Here is a 22,721-nt window from a genome sequence, read left to right on the forward strand (position 1 = left end):
GCTTCAACAGTTGCAGCACCACCCCGCGTTTTATCCTATCCCCCAGCCCATTCACATTCCAACTCATTAGTTTCAGCCCTCTACCCCCCATCCCGAAAAAGAAAGAGAACCCAGCCCCAGGAAGAACGCAGCACTTCGGTCAAACGATCTGAGAACACATTGCCTTGCAAAGAAACAAACACACACCCCAACAAAACCCCCCCATTCCTTTCACCAACATCCCATTACAAAACCCCCCACCCTGCACCCCTGCCTAAGACTAAAAAACCACCCAAACTTGCAGTGTGCCTGTCGCCCCCACATCTAACTGAGCTACAAAAAGAAACTCTGAGGAGGAATAAGATCCCCCAATGGCCCCGCAACCCCCCAAAATGTACATCAAATCACATGTCAGGATTATCGAAACCACAGTTCGAGGCCTGCATGAGACCACAGAAGCCAAGCAGCCGGTGCCTATTCCTGTTCCATAGGTCCGCCTTCCGCACCGCCAGACTGCTCCTCTGATGGATGCTGGTTCGGCAGAGTGTCCAGTCGGCCACTGCCTCTGGTCGATCGAAAAAATAAGTCCGCTCTGCATGTTCGATCCTCAACTTGGCCGGGAAAAGCATGGCGTATTTAAGGCCCATGTCACGCAGTCGTCTCTTCACCCCCTGGAAACCAAGTCTTTGCCTCTGGACCAATTGGATGAAGTCTGGGTAGAAGCTGATAGTAGTGTTCTCAAACTTTGTAGGTCCACTCATCCGTGAGGCCTGCAGGAAAGCGTCTCTATCACGAAAATTGAAAATTCTCGCGATTATAGGCCGCGGTGGGGCACCCAACTTCGGCTTACCACCAGGTACTCTGTGCGCCCGTTCGACAGTAAAGAACTTACTCAGTCCCTTAGGTGCTAGGTGGCTAACAATAAGATTCTCGACAAAGAGATCAGCAGCAGGGTCCTCTGCCTTCTCCGGGACCCCTATGATACGAACATTGTTCCGCGTAGCCCTTCCTTCAAAAACCTCCAGATTTCGTGTAAGGAGATCACTGTTAGTCCTCAGGGGGTGGACCTCCGTCTGCAGTTCAGCGACATCACCCGTCAGACTGGAGGTCTTAATGTCTAAAGACTTGACTTTCTCGTTAGTTTTCGCCAGGTCCGTACGGATCAGGTTGACATCAGTCGCCACAGTATCGAGCTTATGGGCGAGAGTCTCCATTTGCTGCCCCAGTGAGGATTTAATTCCATCAATAGCAGCCATAACATCCTGTAAGGTCAGCTCAATCGCCGAAGTCGGTGGATCTTTCATGTCTTCCTGTGACCTACCAGATCCACCAGGAGATCCCCTGGCCTGGGCATATCGATCCATAATGTTAGTCTGGGTATAGCTACCCCGCCAAGTGGGTTTAACTTTCTGCTTTTCACTCTCCGGTTTCCCCGCCATTGCGGGAGATAGGTCGACTTGAATCGATGAGTCGAAGCAGGAAGATGGCGGCCCTTGGCCCTTACGGGCGGAGGCAGTCCCGGCTAGAGGGCACAGGCCGAATGTCCTCCAGAACCAGCCAGGCAAAGAAAAATTACATTCGTGGGTGACACAGGGCGGAAGTCTTCAGGCTCGGGGGTGGGTACGCTCACAGTCACGGGTGTCTCTGGGAGCAAAAGTGCAAGCGACCGGACCGGTCTTCCCAATCCCCACAGGCCGATGTTGTTCAACTACAGCTCGGGCGCCATGCCAACTCCACAGCCGGGCATCACGGAGGCGTAGGCCGCAATCTTCTGTGCACCATAACACCGGTTCCCGGGGCCCGATTCAAAATCGAAATGCAGGTTCCGCCTCACTCGTGGTTCGCCTTCACGAAGACGTTGATGAGGGACAGGATGAGCGAGAGGATAGAAGCGGGAGGTTACGAAGGTCTCGGGAGCCCTAAGCTCACGCGGCCATCTTGGTTGCGCGCGAAGCTCCTCCTCCGTTGGTACATATTCTTGAGGTGCTGGGGTTTGGTCCTAAGTCATTGGCTGGGCACTTTTAGGAAAAGGGTATTGCCTGGTGGAGTTTGAGTCCCAGTTTCCTCAAGTTCTTAAAGTCAATTCTATTTTGTCCTCCATGGCTGCTTCTTCTTTGTCTTCGGAGGAGGCTTCCCTTGCTGACCCAGTTGAGCGGAAGGTGGAGTCCGCTCTGAAGCGTTCTTATCCTACTTCTCATTTTGGGGTTCGGGTTAGCACTTACTCTGCCTATGCCTCGCAGGTCCTTATCAAAGATTTCGAGAAGTTGTTTGACTGTCTTCAGGATCAGGGGGATCCCACTCCTATCTTGGCGCAGATGGAGTTCTTGGCTCAGTTTCTGTCTGATGTAACTTTTGATACCCTGTGGGCCTTCTCCTTGGCTGCCGGGGCGGCGGTAGCTCGTCGGAGGTCTCTTTGGACGAAGCCTAGGCATCTTGACTTTGCTCAGAAGTCCTTGATTCATAAACTGCCTTTTGATGGTCCCCGATTTGAAAATAATGGTGCAGTGGTCTGTGGAGGAGTGAACTTGTTGAAGCCTTTTCAGAGTGTGCAGAAGAAGAAGTCCTTTTTTTCCATAAGCAAGGTTTTCAGGGTGATCTGTCTTCTTCTCAGCCCTTTCGTGGACGGGCCCGTGGTCGGGTTTGCATTCCATTATAAATCCCGCCCTCAGCAGCAGCAGCCCCATTGTGCTTGGCAAAAGTGACTGTGTAGTACTTTATGTTGTGTAATTTTATTAGCATCTTGTTTCTTTCAGTTATAGTGTTAAATATGTTACTTCTATTCTAAGTAGAATGTTCCTCGTTGCTTGGGGAATCTAGAATGTATATGTGTCACTCTTGAAGATGTTTCAGTTGTAGTTGGATGTTTCCTACCTGGCTCCTTTCCATGTAGCCTTGTAATAAACGTCTTCAAGACATCACCTGTTTCCTGCGCCTTTACTACACTATGCCAAGGTGAGGGCTCGGCTCCATTTGTTACTGGATCGTTGGTCAAGTCTGATTTCTGACCAGTGGGTACTGTCAGTCATTGATCAGGGTTACCAGGTTCTGTCCACGGCCCTCCCCTTCTGACTGTTTTTGGGTTTCCCCATTGTCAAGAGACCTCGTGAAAAGGTCTGCCATGTTGTCAGGTGTGGACTTGTTGCTGTCAAAGGGCGCTGTTCTCCTGGTTCCAGAGACAAAACGAGGCCTGGGGTTATATTCCACTCTGTTCCTGGTCCCAAAACCAAATGGTTCATTCCGCCCAATTCTGAATCTCAAGTCTTTGAACAGATTGGTGCAGCCGTATCAATTTTGGATAGTCACCTTGCAGTCCGTCATTCCGTTCATCCAAAAGAGGGATTTTTTTGCCTTCTCAGGACCTATAACAGGCTTTTTTTCACGTTTCCTGTCCATCCGGGAAGCCAGCGGTTCCTGAGGTTTGCAGTGAACAGGTTTCATTACAAGTTTCGTGTGTTGCCTTTCGGCCTCTCTACTGCTCCCCTGACTTTTACCAAGGTATATGCTCCTGCAGTGGGGCTTTGCAGCTTCAGGGTATTTCTGTGTTTCCCTACATTGATGATTGTTTGATCTCTGCTTCTACCCTGCCTCAGGCTCTTCTGGCAGTGTCAGAATCTTTACTCCTGGCGGTTGTCCCTCGAGTGAAGAGAGCGCGCCTGGGCGGCCGTTCCTTCAGGTTGCTGGCTCCACAGATGTGGAACTCGCTTCCGCTCTCACTTCGAGGGGCTAGTAGTCTTCTTGACTTTAGGAGAGGTCTTAAAACCTGGTTGTTCACCCAGTAGGCCTCCCAGCAGTTCCTTTTTTTTACTTGTTTGCTCTGTACTTTCTTTTTACTGTGTTATGTTATTGTGAATCAGTTCTCCTTACCTAAAGCGCCGGGACACTCTTTTTGAGTAACCGTTGCGCTATACAAAAGAATAAATAACATAACATAACAGGCGACGGTGACCATGTTCCAGGGTCTTAGGTTCAAGCTTAATCTGGCAAAATCTCCCTGTTCAGACACTTGAGTTTATCGGGCGACGTTTCGACACCTTGTTGGGGACTGTGTTTCTCCCTCCTGCTCGGGTCAAGGGGTTGATGGTTGCCACCAAGGCTATGGTTCCCTGTGCTTGCCTGCACCTCAAGCCCTTGGTGAATCATCTGTTGTCTCAGTGGGACCCCTCATGTGCAGGTTACGACATTCTGGCGCCTCTCTCCCCTGTTCTGGTTCAGGATTTGGACTGGTGGCTTTGCACTCATAGTCTGAAGAGAGGGGTGCGTTTTCAGTATCCTCCTCCCATTTTGTTGACAACGGATGCCACTCTTTTGGGCTGAAGCCACATTGGGGTACTTGGAGGCCAGTGGTCTCGGGCGGACAGTGCCCGTCCAGCGAATTGGTGGGAGTTGGCGGGCCGTTTGGCAGGCGATGCTGTTCTTTCAGGTTTCTCTCCAAGGGGCGAATCTGTTGGTTTGTAACAACGATTAGGTGGCTCACTATTACTTGACTCGCAAGGGGGGACCCGGTGCATGTCTCTGAATCTGCTGGCTTCCATAATTTGTGCCTGGGCGGAGTCTCACCTGTTGGTGTTGAGGGCTGTTTACATTCAGGGGCACCTAAACTTTCATGTGGACAGCTTGAGCCACCACTTTCCATCCTTGGTTCAGTTCCCTCTGTCTGTTCCTCTGTTCTGGGACCTTTGTCTTCGGTTCGGGACTCCCTGGATCGATCTTTTGGCTTCCCCTTACAACTCTCTTCTCCCTCAGTTCTTTTCCGAGGTGACTTGTCCTCAAGCTTGGGCGGTGGATGCCCTCTCAATTCATTGGCCATCTGACCTTTGTATGCCTCCCCTCTGATTCCCTTCCTCGCAAGGGTGCTGCAGTAGATTTGGGGAGAGAGGGTGTCTGTGCTCTTGATTGCTCCTTTTTGGGCTCGCCCTCTTTGGTTTACGCTGCTGATGCAGCTGGCCGGGAGCAGATTTGTCCGGCTTCTCGTGGTTCCGTCTCCCCTTCAGTTTTCTCTTCTGCTTTGCCTCATCTTTATTGATTAAATCTGATGACCTAGCTCTTGAACTGTTGACGTTGGAATCTTTGGGTTGTTCTTCTTTGGTGGCCTGTGATATCCAGCAGTTGTGTAGGCCTTCTACCCTTAAGAGCTATGTTAAGCATTGGGGTTCATTTGTCTCTTGGTGCTCATCTCATTGTGTGGATCCTGTGGTTGGGGATCCGGCCTCTATTCTTGATTTTCTTCGAGATGTGTTTTTGAAAGACCTTTTCCCTTCTACTTTGTCTGCTCAGTGGGCTGCGGTTCGTGCATGTAGAGGTCCGTGGACCTCATTGGAGGGTATTGCTCCTTTGGTGAGTCGGCTTCTGCTGAGTTTTCGACTTCATTGTCCGGGTGTAACAACGATTAGGTGGCTCACTATTACTTGACTCGCAAGGGGGGACCCGGTGCATGTCTCTGAATCTGCTGGCTTCCATAATTTGTGCCTGGGCGGAGTCTCACCTGTTGGTGTTGAGGGCTGTTTACATTCAGGGGCACCTAAACTTTCATGTGGACAGCTTGAGCCACCACTTTCCATCCTTGGTTCAGTTCCCTCTGTCTGTTCCTCTGTTCTGGGACCTTTGTCTTCGGTTCGGGACTCCCTGGATCGATCTTTTGGCTTCCCCTTACAACTCTCTTCTCCCTCAGTTCTTTTCCGAGGTGACTTGTCCTCAAGCTTGGGCGGTGGATGCCCTCTCAATTCATTGGCCATCTGACCTTTGTATGCCTCCCCTCTGATTCCCTTCCTCGCAAGGGTGCTGCAGTAGATTTGGGGAGAGAGGGTGTCTGTGCTCTTGATTGCTCCTTTTTGGGCTCGCCCTCTTTGGTTTACGCTGCTGATGCAGCTGGCCGGGAGCAGATTTGTCCGGCTTCTCGTGGTTCCGTCTCCCCTTCAGTTTTCTCTTCTGTCTTTGCCTCATCTTTATTGATTAAATCTGATGACCTAGCTCTTGAACTGTTGACGTTGGAATCTTTGGGTTGTTCTTCTTTGGTGGCCTGTGATATCCAGCAGTTGTGTAGGCCTTCTACCCTTAAGAGCTATGTTAAGCATTGGGGTTCATTTGTCTCTTGGTGCTCATCTCATTGTGTGGATCCTGTGGTTGGGGATCCGGCCTCTATTCTTGATTTTCTTCGAGATGTGTTTTTGAAAGACCTTTTCCCTTCTACTTTGTCTGCTCAGTGGGCTGCGGTTCGTGCATGTAGAGGTCCGTGGACCTCATTGGAGGGTATTGCTCCTTTGGTGAGTCGGCTTCTGCTGAGTTTTCGACTTCATTGTCCGGGCGCTCCTTTGATTGTGCCTTCTTGGGATTTGCCGACTGTTTTCAGGGGTCTGCAGTTGCCCCCTTTTGAACCCTTGTTGGAAGCTGATTTGTTGTGGTTGTCTACTAAGGAGGCGTTTCTGTTGCCCATTACCTCCTCTAGGCGGTTGGGTGAGCTGGGTGCTTTGCTTGTATCCTTTCCTTATTTGCAGTTCTTGCAGTACAGGGTGGTTTTGCGGCTTGACCCGGCTTTTCTCCCTAAGGCCTCCTCCAAATTCCATTTACAGCAGGAGGTGGTTCTTTTTGATTTGCCTGGAGATGGGGATGCACTTGTTCCTTCAGCTTTGGATGTTCGCAGGGCCCTTCAGGTTTACCTCTAGCGTACCCTTGGGTTTCATCTTTCTTCTGCCCTGTTTGTCTCCTGTGGGGGTGTGGCAAATGGGAAGAAGGTATCTACTTCCACCATCAGTCGGTGGGTGCTTTTGGTGGTCTGTCAATCCTATAAGTCTGTGGGTCTGCCTCCTCTGGCTCAGTTGCAGGGACTTTCAACGCGTTCTGTGCCTGTTTCCTGGCCTGAGGCGGCGGAGGTTTCTATCCAGGAGATTTATAGGGCGGCTACTTGGCAGTCCCATAATACCTTTGTCCGGCATTATCACCTTGATGTTTTGCTGACATCAGTGGACAATTTTGCTGTTAGCTGTGTCTTAATCATTTATTTGATTAAATATGTCGTGGGGCTGAGCCTTGCGTTCACACAGTGTTAAGTTGACATGAGCTTATTAGAAGTTTAAACATAAATTTTCCTTTCTGCTGCCTTTTGCACACGGCACACGCTTTATTAATTGTTTAGAGTTTAGCAGAGTGTTTTGCTTCACACGAGAATAATATGGTTTTCTACATTTGTATCCTTGCTTGGTAAGCTTAGTCTGAACAGTGAGTGCCGAGGCCTTCAAGGTTATTTCAACACTGTGGTTGTTGTTCGGACTGATCAGCGCACGTTCTAGACATAACACATATGCAGCTGCGGCCACCTCTGATATTAGCGTGTTTAATGCACTGCGTAGGCGTGATCACACACACTTGGAGAACATTTGTATTCTGAGAGCTTGTGCAGAATTTGATGTGATCCACTTCTGCTAAATACCAGAGGTATGGGGCCGCCTATGTAATCCCAAAGAGACCTTCTTTAGTTATAAAATAACCTACTAGCAAGGGAGGGTGAAATATATAGGTATATATTTAACATGTTTCCGTTTAGCATTATAACATGCTTTCTCCTTTTGTATTTTATGGAATAGTAACTATGCTGACAATCTTGTTTTTAATAATATGTCTGCTTGTATTAGCCAAGGTGCTGCGCATCAAAACACGGCGTTAGAAATAAATATTTCAAACTTGCTCGTGTCTCTTTTTACTCCCTGTTTTGGATTGGTATGAGAGTATAACAAAAGAGTGTTATTGTTTTCCACATTGCCTGAGGTAACCTAAGTCGCATGTTCTGGGTTGTCTAATCATTGGTATTTTTGCTATAGGACGAAGAGCCAATGTGACACTGATGCTAGTCTGGTAGGGGATTTTGGGTACTAAGGTGAGTTTTGGCTCACCCTAATTCATTGAGGTCCTTAGTCTCTGTGCACAGTTCTGTGTAGGAGCAGAATCCCTGCAAAAAATGTTTTGTACTTTTGCATGGATCCCTGGTGTCCTGCGTTTTTCTTCTTGTTTTCTGCTTGTGAGGTCCTCACATTGTAAGGACTGGGATGAGGAGGACATATGAGGGGTTAATGTTTTGTTACTTAGCTGTAATCTTCATTACCCCGATTAAGATCCTCCTCGTTCCAGTCCTACTCCCTCCCTCCCTCTCACTGTGTTTGTATCTGGACTTGTTGATAACAGGCATAGCAGTGGGTGGGAGGGGCTTATATAAGGGAAATAAAGATAATACTTACGTTTTGTATAAGCCTATCGTGAGGCAGGACCGCCTCACATTGTAAGGACTGAGACGAGGAGGTCCTTAATCGGGGTAATGAAGATTACCCATAAGTAATTAAACATTTGTCGCCAGACCACATCCTACAGTTATACAAATACTATGACTGCTGCAATTTATAGTACACTCTGTCTTTACTTTATTTAAATGTAGCAATGTCTTAGAATAATGTAATCATGTGTCTTACGTGATGACCTATTTCTACAGTAAAACATTTTAGAACCTTTTGATATTGTCCGCCGGTACAAAAAATGCACAAATAAATAATTTAACAAATCGCGCTATATAATAATACCTAAATAAACAATCAGTGTGCGTGATAAACAGGTACATCACAGAAGAAGGGATCAAAAGAAGGCAAATGTAGTAAGACGTAGGATGCGCAGGTTCCACAAAGAAGATTTATTCAAGACATAAGACAGCTGAACAACCACAGGTAGGAGTAAGCATCAGTACAACCGTCCAGTCTCCACTCACTTCCTCAACTCCCACCAGAACCGAAACCCCACTTACATTCTACTACGAGCTGTAACAATTCTAACAGTGACATAAATTAGAATACTACACACCTACCCCCTTAAAAAAATAAAAAAGAATTTAAAAAACTAAAATCGAACAAAATCTTTAAATTTGACAGGAGAATGTTTAACACGTGAGCTTTTCCTTGTAAAGTCAACATTAGGTTCAACTATTGAGAAATGATCTGAAACAGCTTCAACTGCATCTTCAAATACATACGTGTTAATACCATTACTTTCAGTACAAATTCTATTTTCAACATTCTCAAACAAATTATTAGATTGAAACTGTAAACTATCAAAAGCTTCATGAGAACCAGGATATCCATCAACTCTTTCAAAAGAATCAATAGAAGAAGTTGCTTCCCTGTTATCAATTTTGACACTGTGATTTCTGAAATACATAGGTGCTGTTTTATTAACATGCAAATTGCAAACCGAAATGTGTCCGAAATTCCAGATTTTCCACCTTCCACTCTAACAGCTTACTAAAAATGTCAGTAATTCTTACAGGATCAGACCAATTAGAAAAAATGTTGTTACCCTGTTCTACAAATTTTACATGTACAAAATCACCTACTTTCAACTTGGACACATTAGATCTTCCTTTAGAATTATATTTTATCATCTTCTCTTGATACTTTTTTACACGTTCTCTAACTTCTCTTAAATCCAAATCAGTATTGTAAGTATTATTTTGCTTTAACCACCATGGCATAGGTTTGGAACCAGGTTTCCTTCCCCGTAACAATTCAAAAGGGGATAAACCAGTTACAGAATTTGGAGAAGTGCGATAAGTTAGTAAAGTTGCTTGCAATGCTTTTCTCCATTTCAACCCGCTTTTTATGGCCAACTGACAAGACTCTTTTATTACTCTGTTGAAACGTTCCACCTGACCATTTGCTTGGGGAAAATAATTCGAAACTCTTTAGTGCAAAATACCACAACTATTCAGAAAGGACTCAAACTCCTTGCTTATAAATTGTGTACCATTATCGGGAATGAGTTCTTCCGGCAACCCTTCCAGACAAAAAAACTTCATCAAAAGAAACTCAATAACTTTCTCAGAGGTAACCTTCTCAACAATTTTTAATTCAGGCCACTTCGAAAAACAATCGATAAGCATTAACGCATACAAATCATTGCCTGATTGATAATTAGATGGACCAATGATATCGATGCCTAACTTCCTCCATGGACCCTGAGCATATTCGATGGGAGTAACATCAACAGTAAGAGGTTTGACTGATTTATCACTTTGAGTACACGGGAACAATCCCTAACCAATCTCTCAACCATACAGTCTATGCCAGGCCACCAATAAAATTCTTTGATCCTTCTCTTGGTTGCAGATATTCCCATGTTACCTTCATGAGCTAATTTACAAATAAACTCACTAAGATTCTTTGGAGGCACTATTTTGTCAGCCCTTATCACCATACCTTGAGTGAACATGAGCAAATCTTTAATTTAAAAAAATGAAGCCAACCCACCACATCATTTTCTTTCTTCAGGCCAACCTTTACTCAGAAACGCTAGAACCTCTTTCAACACATCATCTTGTTCCATAGCTTCCTTCCACTTGGTTTCAGAGATAGCATTGGAATGTTCTTCCCCTATATTTATATTGACGTCATCCATGGTGTAAACTACATCACACTCTTCACTATGTGCAGAGTCAGAAAAATTACTAACAGGCAAACGTGACATACAGTCCGCATTGACATTGAAACGACCTGGAACATATCCAACCTCACAACGAAATGTTTGCAATTTAGCAGCCAGTCTTGCCAAACAGGCGGTAAGCGTTCTACCTCCTCCAGCCGATAACATATTTTTCAGAGCTTATTATCTGTCCTGAAAGAAAATTTAGTGCCCCACAAAAACTGACAAATGCTGAACGGCCCAGGTACCCGCTAATAATTCTTTCTCAATAGTAGAGTAATTGAATTCTGAATCACGAAGTGTTCTTGAGTCAAATGATACAACATATTCACCTGCTTTGTCTTTCTGCATCAGAACAGCTCCAAGACCAACATTACTAGGATCAACACAAACTATGCATTCTTTGCCAACAGTATATGATTTCAAAAATGGAGCATCAACAATTTTATTTTTAAGAGTATCAAATGTCTCTTGTTGATCTTTGCCCCACAAATTTTTTAATTTTTTTCAACAACAATCGTAATGGGTGAACAATAGTGGAGTAATTTTGTACAAATTCCCCATAAAATTCTGTCAGACCCAGAAATTACAACAATTGTTCCTTTGAAATAGGAGTAGGAGCATTAGTGATACCTTATTTTGTCTAACTTTACATTTTGAAAACTTCAACGTAAGACCTTTTTTTTTATATTTTTCAATATGGAACCTAAATTCTTGTCATGTTCCTCACAATTGCTCCCAAAAATTAAAATGTCGTCCTGGAACGCGATAGCCCCCTTACAATTTTCTAAAGATGTTTCATTAACCCCTTCCACGCTGATGACGAGCTGGGCTCGTCATGAGGTAGCCTCCTGGCACGCTGATGACGAGCCCAGCTCGTCACGTAACATGCGCTTTAAAAAATCTCAGCGTACGAGCGGAATTCCGCCCGCACGCATGCGGTTAATCGTTGAAAAATCGAAGCTGCACTGACTAGGCCAAATGGCATGCGTAAAAACTGAAACATGCCTTCTGGAGTTACCAAAGCAGTAAGTTTCTTGGAGTCATCATGCAGCTCCACCTGATGATAGGCACTTGCCAAATCAATTGTGGAAAAAACAGTAGCGTCAGACAAAGTGGAAATTAGTTCATGAATATTGGGAAGGGGATGTTTGTCAATCCAAATTTCTTTGTTTAAACTGCGGAGATCCACACATAGACTGAGATCTTCTGTACTCTTAAGTGGTAAAACTATGGGAGAAATCCATGCGGACGATTAAATAGGTTCGATTATATGTTTCTGAACTAAATCATTTAGCATCTCCTTAAGTTTGGTCCTATAAGCTAAAGGTACATTTCTGACTTTGTCTTACAGGATTGGCTCTGTCATTGAGAATAATTTTGTGTTTGAAGTTAGTGTATTTGCCCAATGCATTGTCATACTTTAGGGTATGTCTCTTTAATACTGTTAACATACGCTTCACTATTGGTACACACAACACTTACCGAAGGAGAAGCATTGGGATCAAGTTTTATACCCAACTCTTGTTGACGTGGCCAACCTAAAATAGGTACACCCTTCTTAGCCACATACACCTTACCTTTAGTTCTACCTTCAAACTCAATATTTGCCCGAAAAAACCTTCAAGATCAATTTTATGTCCTGAATACCCCCCTGGTTGAATGTCAGGAAGAAATAATTTTTTCATGCCCAAAGGTCATTAAACAACTTTTTCCCTATAATACTGTACCACGAACATGAGTCTATGATTACCTGGGTTGGTTTTTCATCAATCATTGCTGTACATGAGGGAAACTTTTTTGTTCAGATTCATTTACAGAAAGTATACAATTTAAACCTTGAAGAACTTCTTCTTCTTCATAAGAAATTAACTTTCTGGGTGGAACGACAAACATTACTAAAATGCCCTTTTTTTACATTTCACACACCCTTTATCTCATGCAGGACACCCTTTATAGTTACCAACATGGTTGGAGCTGCCGCATCTATAGCAAACAATAGTATTCTTTTTAAAGAAAGATGTGTTGTCAACACTTTTCTTATCAACATCTTTCTTGATAAAATTCTTTAGATTGGCATTAGTACTTATTTGGCTTTTAACCAAAGAAACTTCATGCTCTGTATTTAGTACCTTCGAAGTTTGATTTCTAATTTCCGTTCCAAATTTTTCTGATTGTTTATTTCCTTTTGCAATATTAATGACAGCACTAAGTGAAGATTCCGTGCCTAACCAAAGTCTTTCTTGAATTTTTTTACTTTTAGTTTTCATCATTATTTGATCCCTGAGGACTTGTTCATATGAAATGGTTTCAAAAGCACAAGAACAAGCTAATGAACGTAAAGCTGAGACGTAATCCTCTATAGATGCTTCCACATTTTGGGGTTGTGAATAAAATTTAAATCTTTCCATCACTATGTTGATTTTCTTCCCAAAACGAATTTTCATTTGTCTAGTGGCTTTCTCAAAAACATCTATATCACCAGCATCTTCAATGGGAGGAAGATTATCAAACTCTTTTATACCTGCACCCCTCAAACAGTGTCTAAGAAGTGCTAGTTTTCTTTTTGCTGAACAGCCATCTTTTTCTAGAACCTCTACATATGCCACAACCATGGGAAACCAAAGGTCCAATTCAATACTAGGTTGACCTGCTTTTTGTAAAAAGTGAGGAGGTGCAGCAATGTTATCCATTAAAATGGCTGTAAAATATAAGCTGTAGAAAGTACCTCAGACTGATGACGATGAAGAAAAGGTGTGCGCATCAACGCGATGCGCTAGTAAACAGAAAACAAAGGAAAAGTAAATATAACTAAAATAAAGTATATACGTTTAGCGCACATATAATATATGCGCAAAATGCTTGTAAATACTTTAAACGCTGATGGTGATCGTATGTCGGAAGTCCTTCACTGGAGAATAATCCCAAGATGGCGGCACGTAGATTACGTCAATGTGTTGCGTGAACTTGACGTGTAAAATCTCAGAATGCTTAGCGAGAAAAACCAAGCAAAGAATTGTCAGCGCAGTAACGTTCCACTGTGCGTAGAACAAGTGAGCTGAAGAGACATGCGCTGCCGTTTGAAAGATGCCACAAAGAGAATTTTCTTCACCGCTCGGTTAATGCGGTCGACAACGGCTGAAGAAAACCATGAAACACAAGGGTAACTGTCTCAAATTGGTTTAAATAGACAGCGTCTTACTGGCTCATAGGAAATCCAATGGCTTCACACATATATGCTCCACAAGTTAATTATTTTTTTTATTTTTTTTATTTTTTATTTTAGCGATTTGTATAGCGCCTGGTGACCCAAGGGCATCCCCGCGCTGTAAGGAGATTGTTTATCCTGTAAGGAGAGGGAGGGAGGAGGAACAGTTATTTCGGGAATAGGTGCGTTTTCAGTTTTTTGCGAAAGGTCAGGTAGATGGCTTCCAGTCTGAGGGTGCGTGGGAGGGAATTCCATCTCACGGCCGCTTGCACTGAGAATCGTCGGCCTCCGGTGCGGGTCCTTTTGAATTTGGGGACGTTGGCCAGGTGCTCACTGTCTGAACGGAGGGATATGGATGCTTTGTAGGGGGTGACCAGGCTGCTGAGGATAGTAGGGCCAGATCCATTGATAAGTTTGTGTGTTGTACACATGGCTTTGAATTCCACCCTTTGGCGAACAGGGAGCCAGTGCAAGGCCTTGAGGGCTGGTTTTGCTGACATTCTCGAAGGAAGGTTCGTGAGCAGACGGGCCGCAGCGTTCCGTGTCCGCTGTAGTCTAGTCAGGGTGGCCTCTGGGGCGCCCAGGTAGACCATATTGCTGTAGTCAAGACGGGACAAAACTAGCCCCTGGATGAGAAGTTTCCTAGAGGGAGGAGGAAGTAATGGGAGGATCTTACGGGTGGTGCGCATGAGCCCAAAACAGGTGCCAGCAGTTTTGGCCGCTTGCGTCTTCATGGTGAGCTCCGGTTCGAGCCATACTCCAAGGGTTTTGATTTCACGCTTCGGGGAGGGGATTTCTCCGAATACGTCGGGCCAGACTGTTGGGGGGATGGTTGCCCATTGTTTTCCCAGGAGCATCACTTCGGTCTTAGACCCATTTAATTTTAGTGATGAATCACTCATCCAGCTGTGTATTTGGGTAAGGCAGTTCGCCAGTTTCTCTGGGTGGTCGGCTAGTTGGGATAGAGAGACGACCAGTTGAGTGTCGTCAGCGTAGCTTACCATTTTTATGTTAAATGGTGTCACCACGTCTTCCAGGGGAGCCATATATGCGTTAAACAGCGTCGGGCTCAGGGAAGATCCCTGCGGGACCCCGCTTGTGAGGGGGAGGGTCGCTGAGTGGTAGATGCCGTCCCATACCTGGAACGTGCGTCCGGTGAGGAAGGATTCTGTCCAACTAAGTGCCGTCCCGGTGATCCCTGCTGCCGCGAGCCGATGGAGGAGGACACGGTGGTTGACTGTGTCGAAGGCTGCGCTGAGATCCAGGAGGATCACTGCCACTGACCCTCCTGAATCCAGTATGCGCCTTGCCTCCTCGATGACGGCGAGGAGGGCAGTATCTGTGCCATGGCCCGGGCGGAAACCAGTTTGGGATTCCCGTAAGATGTTGTTTGTTTCAAAGAACTGGGACAATTGTCTGTTGACCAGTTTCTCAGCTAGCTTGCTGATTGCCGGTAGGAGAGAAATTGGTCGATAGTTTCCCATGTCTGCTGGATCGAGCTGAGGTTTTTTAAGGAGTGCTTTTACCACCGCGCTCTTCCAGCTGGCAGGGACAGATCCCTGGGTAAGTGAGCTATTAATGAGCTCCGTGACCGTGGGAACGATGACAGGGGCAACGGTTTTGAGGAATCTGATGGGAGCCGCATCAAGTGGTGAACCACTTCTCATTTTGGTCATGGTTCGCTCGACTTCCAGACATGTTACTGGCCTGAATGTCTCAAGTTGAGGACGAGGATGACTTTCGGTTTGACTGGGGGGTGTCGAATTGTCCAAGTGGCTGGTGGGCCCGGGAGGGGGGAGGGAAACTAGTATACGGGCGATTTTATCGTTGAAGTACGTGGCTAGGTCATTACTTCGGTCCACCGATGGGACACTGGAGGACGGTGAATGGGGTACTTTGAGCAGCTCCTTTACGATTATGAAGGATTCCCTGGCTGAATTAGAAGATTCTGTAATCCGCGTGTCATAGTGGGAGGCTTTGGCGTGCCTGATGGCATCTTTGTAGAGTCTGACTGTATTGTGGTATGCATCCTTGCTGGAGTGCTGCCAGTCTTTCCTCCAAAGCCGTTCGGCTCTTTTGCAGTTTTTACGGAGGAGTCGGAGGTCAGTGGTATACCACGGGGCGGACCCAGGTTTTCCGTTTTTATCCTCCCTAGTTCTTAGTGGGAGTACGGAGTCCAGGGAGGTGGTGATCCACTCTCTGAAATTGCTGTCAGCGACAGCCGGATCGTCTGCGCGTGCCGGGCTGGTGTTTTTAAGAATGCTGGCCCACTCTTCGGTAGGAAGTCTGGACCAGGTCCTGTCCCTGATGTAGGTGGGCGGTTTTTGAGGTTTCCTGAAGAAACCTGGCAGTAGGAAGGAAATTAGGAAATGGTCTGTCCAGGGTAAGGGGGAGGAATCCTTCACTTGCATCGATGGAGTGTTAGTGAACACTGGGTCCAGCAGGTGACCCTTGGTATGAGTGGGTCCGGAATTAAGGAGGTGGATGTCAAGAGCTGCCAGATCAGCGATCAGGTCAGCTGCTGTCTGGTCGGTAGGGTCTTCGAGATGGATGTTAAGATCTCCTATTATCAGGAAATTCGATATGGAGTGGGCCAGGGTTGTTACAGTGTCCAGGAGAGCGCTCGCGAAAGGGCCTGGATGCCCGGGAGGGCGGTAGACAAGGACTCCTGTCAGAGTGTTGGTCGAGTCTAGTTTGATTGTAAATTGCAGGCTTTCAGAGTCAGGGATCTGTGCATCCTCAGATTTGCAAAGAAGGTGGTCCCGGTGGATGATGGCGACACCGCCACCTCGGCCTAGGTGGCGGGGTAGGGACTGAATGAGGAAGCCTGGAGGGGTTGCTAGCACCATGTCTGCCTCAGAATGTGGGGCGAGCCATATTTCCGTGAGGAAGAGGATATCAATCTTTTGGTCTTCAATGAGGTGGTTGATCTGCGTCGCATGTTTGGGGAGCGAACGGCAGTTAAGTGAGGCCAGTATCAGGGCAGCAGGCTTGTGAGGTTTTATAAGTAATTTGCGTTGTACTGGCTTGCAGAGGGTGCAGCGGATGAAGGGTCCATTAGGTCGTGAGTGTATTTACAAGAGGGGGTGGGGGGTCTGAGACTTAGTAACTCCCGACGTGAGTATCTTACCTTAGGGGCAGCTGTATCCGGCAGGGGTAGTGGCCCTAGGTCGTGCGCAGACGGGCGCAGACGGGCTTGCCAAAAAAAAAAACCATCATTCAATTATTCAAATTCTTAAGACATACAGTTGTCATATCATAAGGTACAATTTTTAGCATGGCTAGGAAATTCGTTCCTACGCGTGTTTCGGCTTGGTGCCTTCATCAGGAAGCCATGGCTTCCTGATGAAGGCACCAAGCCGAAGCGCGCGTAGGAACGAATTTCCTAGCCATGCTAAAAATTGATAAGAATGATGTTTTTTTAACACTTTGATGTAAAGACATTGCATTGTGATTGTCAACCCTATGGTTTGACACCTATGGATGAATTTACTGAAAGCAAACTGTTAATTATTTTATGATTATTCTGTATTTATTGCACCCCATATATATTTATAAAAGATCAAATAAAAAGATATTAAAATATAATTGGTTGATACAGACGCATTTAATGATATGTATCTAATGTATAGCATCTATGCTTAGGTACATTCTAAAGACTTTTGTTCCTAAATGATGATATTCAAGCGTACTTAATGCACACACACAACTCACTAATTAATCCAGTCAAACTGGTTGATACAGACGTATTTCATGACATGTATCTAATGTATAGCATCTATGCTTAGGTCCACTCTGAAGACTTTTGTTCCTAAATGATGATATTTACAACTTAGATACTTTCCCTGATTTAGGAACCTGTTTCAGGGGTACCCCTATTTTTTCATACATTAAGTACACTTGTGCATTTCTGCTGGGCCCAAATCTATTCTGTGCGTGTGCTCTTTATGCGTGTGTGTTTCACGTTATATGTGTGCGTGTGGTGCATTGCATCGAGTCCAGGAGTGTGCATTTTGGATTTGGATATGTTTGTGACAAGTAACGAATATTAATGACTGTCATGTACTAACAGATACATGTAATGTGAGTAAAAACAAACTATCATATCCGTCCCAAATAGGGCAAGAGCTAGATTTAGAACTATGCGGTCCCGAACTGACATTTCCATACAAAAGTTATGTGAAGGCATGTATGCGTGGCTAGCCCCCCACCCATCCTCCAGTCTTCATCTCAGCTGTTCTTTCTAATTTTTTACTTTCTCCCTAGCAAAGCAACAACTACTCTAGTCAACAAGCGCAACTACTGAATACAGTCAGTAACAGCGCCAGCGTGGTGGCACAGCCAAAGACTGTGGGTGAAAAACAGTAGTACGTGGCGGGAAGGAGGCAGCTGAACAGCAAGTTACTTTGGGAAAATGGCTAACCAAATTGTGTGGTTACTCAACTGAACAACAATAGAAGACGCATGTGAGATATGACTGTGTGTGTCCCACTTCGTAGAGAGACTCCATGCAAAAGCGGTCAGTGCTGAAACAGCATAGCGACCCAAGGAGGCCACAAGATGAGGTTAGGACGATGCAGGTCCGATGGTCTCACTCTCACTCATTTTAGTCTACCACCGTGCTCCCTGACCGTTGTGTGCAGTGCCAACTCCAACACGCACAAAGAGGAAGAGAGAGAGGCTGGGCTGGCCGGGGCTCCAAGGGCAGAAAATGGCCAATCACTGCACGGTTTAACAATAAAGCAATACAGTGATTGGTCATGTCATGCTCTGTGGACACGAGCTGGGCCCCGCCTGTGCTGCCTCACATGTAGACACTGCCTCATAGGCCTAGTTACTGCCTCAGCCAATCAATACGCTGCTCCCATGAAATGAAATGAAATGTATATTTATAAAGTGCGGTTGCTGCCCAGAGGCGTCCAAGCGCTAGTATAAGGTGTGGTTGCTGAACAGAAGAGAGTTCGGCCAGGAGATTAGTGATGGACATTAAACAAGAAGGTTTTCAGTTGTTTGCGTAAGGAAGAAAGGTTGGGATTGGACCTGAGTTGGAGGGGAAGGGAGTTCCATAATTTGGCGGCATTGAGAGAGAACATCCTGCCTCCAGCTCGTGCCCTTTTTATTCTGGGTACGGAGACCAGAAAAGCCTGATTTGATCGAAGATTTCTGGTGGGGTGGTACTGAGTTGTTAGTTTGCGGCCAATTAATGGTCCTGTGTGCCAAAATGCCTGATGGGAGATGCACATCGCCTTAAAGGCAATTCTTTGTCGCACAGGTAACCAGTGCAACTTGCTCAGCCCAGGTTTGGCTGATTGTCTGCGGGACAGCTGAAGCAGTGTGCGGGCTGCGCAGTTCTGCACTATCTGCAGCTTCGTAATGTGTATTCCGGGGCACCGAGATACAGAGCATTACTGAAGTCCAGCCGGGATTGAATCAGGCCCTGGACAGCTACCTGTTTGGCCTCCACGGGCAGGAGAGGGAGGACTTTCCTCAACATCCTGAGAAGACCAAAACAGGTTGCAGACAGTTTAGTAGCCTGGGTGTTGAAGGAGAGAGCTTTATCCAGCCAGACCCCCAAGCTCATGTTACCAACACAGCATGAGAGCATCAGGATTGGCTCGGGCAGGCAACCTTACCGTTCTTTAGGAGACCGGGGGGATGCAGCAGTTCTTCTCCCGCCCCTAATGGCTCACTAATTGAGCAGGTGGAGAGACCTATAGTGCGCATGCCGAGCTAGCCAGAAAAAGGCAGCCGTCCAACCTGACATGTGCACTTTAAACCATGATGCGCTGAGCATTGTGTCTGCTCTGCTGTCAATAGTATTAAGTTCCCACCCCCCTCCAGCCCGCATCTTCGTGCACTGGCTTGCTGATTCTGCTGATTGACGAGTGCCACGGGCAGGTCAGATAAAAAAGAAGTGTACACATTTTACAAATTAAAAACGATATTCATGATTAATATGGGGGACAGAGGGGCAAAAATATCAGTAGGGCGACGCCCTAAGGGATGCACCTCAGCTGTGTAGCCTCCTTGGTAGCCACACATCTGGGTTGGGCTAGCGAGCTCCATAAGACAAAAGAGGGGTTCTGCCATCTTGAGAGTGGGCAGAATAGAGACTTCTGGGTTATCTAGATGCCACACTTTGCAAGAAATAGTCATCAGGAGGGAGGAACCTGACTAGCGACTGCTACCTACCCTGTGTTTGATTTCTGGGATTAAAATGGGCACTCTTAGCACCAGAACTCAGATCTCGTTGGAGAAGAGGACCAAAGGAGGACTGTTGTGTTGCACCAAGGACCTGGCGAAAAGAGGCGGCAGGGACGTAGACTGCACCTGCTATACGTGGTGGCTAACAAAGGAGACTGTGCCTGCTGTGTTCTGCTCATGGAGACGTAGACCCCTGAGCCCAGTGGAAGCAAGAGACTCCAATGGTCAGTTGACTGACCTCCTGTTAGCAGCACAGGGCCAAAACAGTTGAAGATGACAGAAGGAAGATGCACACTCTGAGAGGTAGTGCTGCAAGACCCTTGAGAGGCAGTTCCAGAGTTAATTACCTTTTATTCTGAATAATACGCTGAATCTCATTAAGTATGCTGGAAGGGGCGGAGTGCAATAATTCGTAAAAACACAGACCTCAGAAATAATCTGTGTTGGTAATACAGCCCCAAGTGATGGGGGTGGAGGGTGTCCCTTGCTCATCTGTTTGCAGTGGCAGTTTCTCTGTTGGCAGATGTGGCCTTGAAAAACTCTAAAACTCTTGTAATAACTTTCCACTGAACCTAAATGAAAGTTATATGCATCTCTGTTTTCTGCAAAAGAACTCAAAAGTGCAAAAGATTGGGCACCTAATGTCAATGCTTCTCGGCCTCTTGCCAGCATTGCTGACATGTTAGCTTATAGAATTCATTGGAAATATGCTTTACTTTACAAGTGAAGTTTAGTGTTGGTAGTATTGTGTAAGTTAACAGATTATCTAATAACAAATGCACACATCTCATTTACCTATTCACTGCTTCTTTTGTAAAAAGTAAAAAGAAAGCCATTTGGAAATGTTTAAATTACTCTGTGATATGTCCTGCAGGTAAGGAACATGGCAAAACCTTCGAAGAATCAGCTGAAAAGGAGAAAAAGAAAACCAAAAAAAGGTTGGATTGGTTATTTAAGTCTTTTTTTATTAAGTGATTTGCTCCAGAGGTACCGTTGTACATAAATGTCTGTATGTTACTCAAGCACTTTATCCCACTCCATATTATCCCACTCCATATCAAGAATCTATTCTGTCTTTACTGAAATTTCACTATCACAAGAGAGGGCTCGGTTTCTTTGATGTGTAGATATCTAGCGGCATGTTATGTTTGGCAGTAGTCAGTATATTGAAAGGTCAGATTGAGCTGTTTAGGCCAATGAAGATGGCAGCGTGGGGCTTGACACTCCGGAAAATTCTGCAATGTATATTTAACCACAAGATCAAGCAAGCAGAGTCAGTCATAGCGAGAATGATGGAAGTCTGCCTTGCAAGCCCCGCAGGTAAATGTCCTACTTTGATTACTGCACAGGTAACATTGTCTAATGTCGGAACAAGGAAATGAAAGGCTTCACCCTCAACAAAATAGATATAACTTTGCCAAAGTGCACACAGTGCTGGCATTACCAGCAATATTTATAATGCTAGTATCCCTTATCTGGCAGCTTATACGCTCAACTAGTTCCCTACTTGTACAGGTTCTTAACTCTCTTTCCCTATTAATCTTCAACTTCGCTTCTATTGTTTAACAGTGATTCTCTTTGTTTTCTTGTATTAATAACTTTCTCTCCAGCTGTAGTTTTTGTTTCTTTGATATTGTCTTTGTTAACCATGGCTGAAATAGAACCAGTCTGTTTTTCTTGGTTCATAAAATGCACCAACTGGCCTATCAAATATGGCTTAAAGACACTGAAGAGCCTACAAACTAGCAGGACCATGCAGACGTGGCAAATGTGGACAGAGTGGGCCTGTTTGGCAGTCTGCTTTTGATGGACATGTTTGCCACCAGATGTACCAAGGTAGAATACAAGTAGCCATTAGTCATGTTTGGGGCATCACCTTCCTCCAGTGACAGTTTTTGTATTCCTCTGCCTTTATGGAAGGGGGACCAGTGGCAGTAACCTTCTGTCACTTTATTTCTCTTCAATCGGCTGGTGCCATTGCATGGCTGGAAAGATGGTTCAACTATCCTGATTTGAGATAAGGTTACCAAATTTTGATTTCATAACCAGCTTATTATTAATTTCCCCCAGAAACTTCTGCAACACTCTGGGATTCTTTGTGAGAGGCACTGACACCTAAATGCTGGGTAGAAACAAAGCTGCCCTCTCACTCATTTTCTCTACCAAGGACAACGTTTATGTGAGAGCCTATGGGAGTGGATTTCAGTGAGTGCAGACAAATGGAGCCCAGTCATTTTGGCAAACTATTTGGCAGAGCGAATAGATGGTGAAATACTGCAAAAAATAAATTCTATGTTCATTTTTATGATTTTAATTGAGGTCTGTAGTACAATTTTTTTCACATCAGCATGTTATTGATTTTAATCCTTCATAATGCATGATGCCATACATGCGAAAAATTCTTAAGATACAGAATGAATGTTAGGAGCAATATAATTAACCATTTGCATATCATTGTCCATTTAGTGAGTCTGGCCACATAATGTCTATCTGTGCTATGGTCAAGTTATATGGACAAGTGAAAGAAAAACATTAAAAGACCCACCCACCCCCTCACCTGAGGTCTTTTTCGCCCAAAGATGAAGTGAAAGCAAAATCAAACATAAGTAACAGCCTGGTTCTTCTTCGCAGTTCTATGCATTTTTGCATCCGCAGTCAAAAGTGTTACCCCAGCTTTCCCATCAACGGAGAAATAATAAACCAACAACTCTAGTCATTGTCCAAAAAATGCTGTGGTCCTACTTTAGGGTTCATCCCTGTCTCCCATCACAATTAAAGCATATTCAGGATCTCCAGCCTCTGGGATATACCAGAGCTGGAGCTCTCCAAGAAAGGTAGAGCAGTGGGCTTAACACCAGCTCAAAGTCATGTCTCTTCTCGG

General features: G+C 45.3%; 1 protein-coding gene across 4 annotated transcripts in view; it reads left to right on the plus strand.

Annotated features, from left to right (window-relative positions):
* The window catches only part of PARP4 (poly(ADP-ribose) polymerase family member 4), a 2,216,130-nt gene that overhangs the window by 193,760 nt on the left and 1,999,649 nt on the right, over nucleotides 1-22,721 (plus strand). For 3 of the 4 annotated variants that reach the window (XM_078657066.1, XM_078657067.1, XM_078657068.1), the window contains exon 5: nucleotides 20,715-20,778. In XM_078657066.1, the coding sequence (XP_078513192.1) occupies nucleotides 20,715-20,778 (64 nt within the window). The remainder of the gene's footprint in view (nucleotides 1-20,714; nucleotides 20,779-22,721) is intronic. The other variant, XM_078657069.1, reaches the window with a different exon arrangement.

The sequence above is a fragment of the Lissotriton helveticus genome, chromosome 8 (assembly GCF_964261635.1).
Source record: "Lissotriton helveticus chromosome 8, aLisHel1.1, whole genome shotgun sequence".
NCBI classification, from domain to species: Eukaryota; Metazoa; Chordata; class Amphibia; order Caudata; family Salamandridae; genus Lissotriton; species Lissotriton helveticus.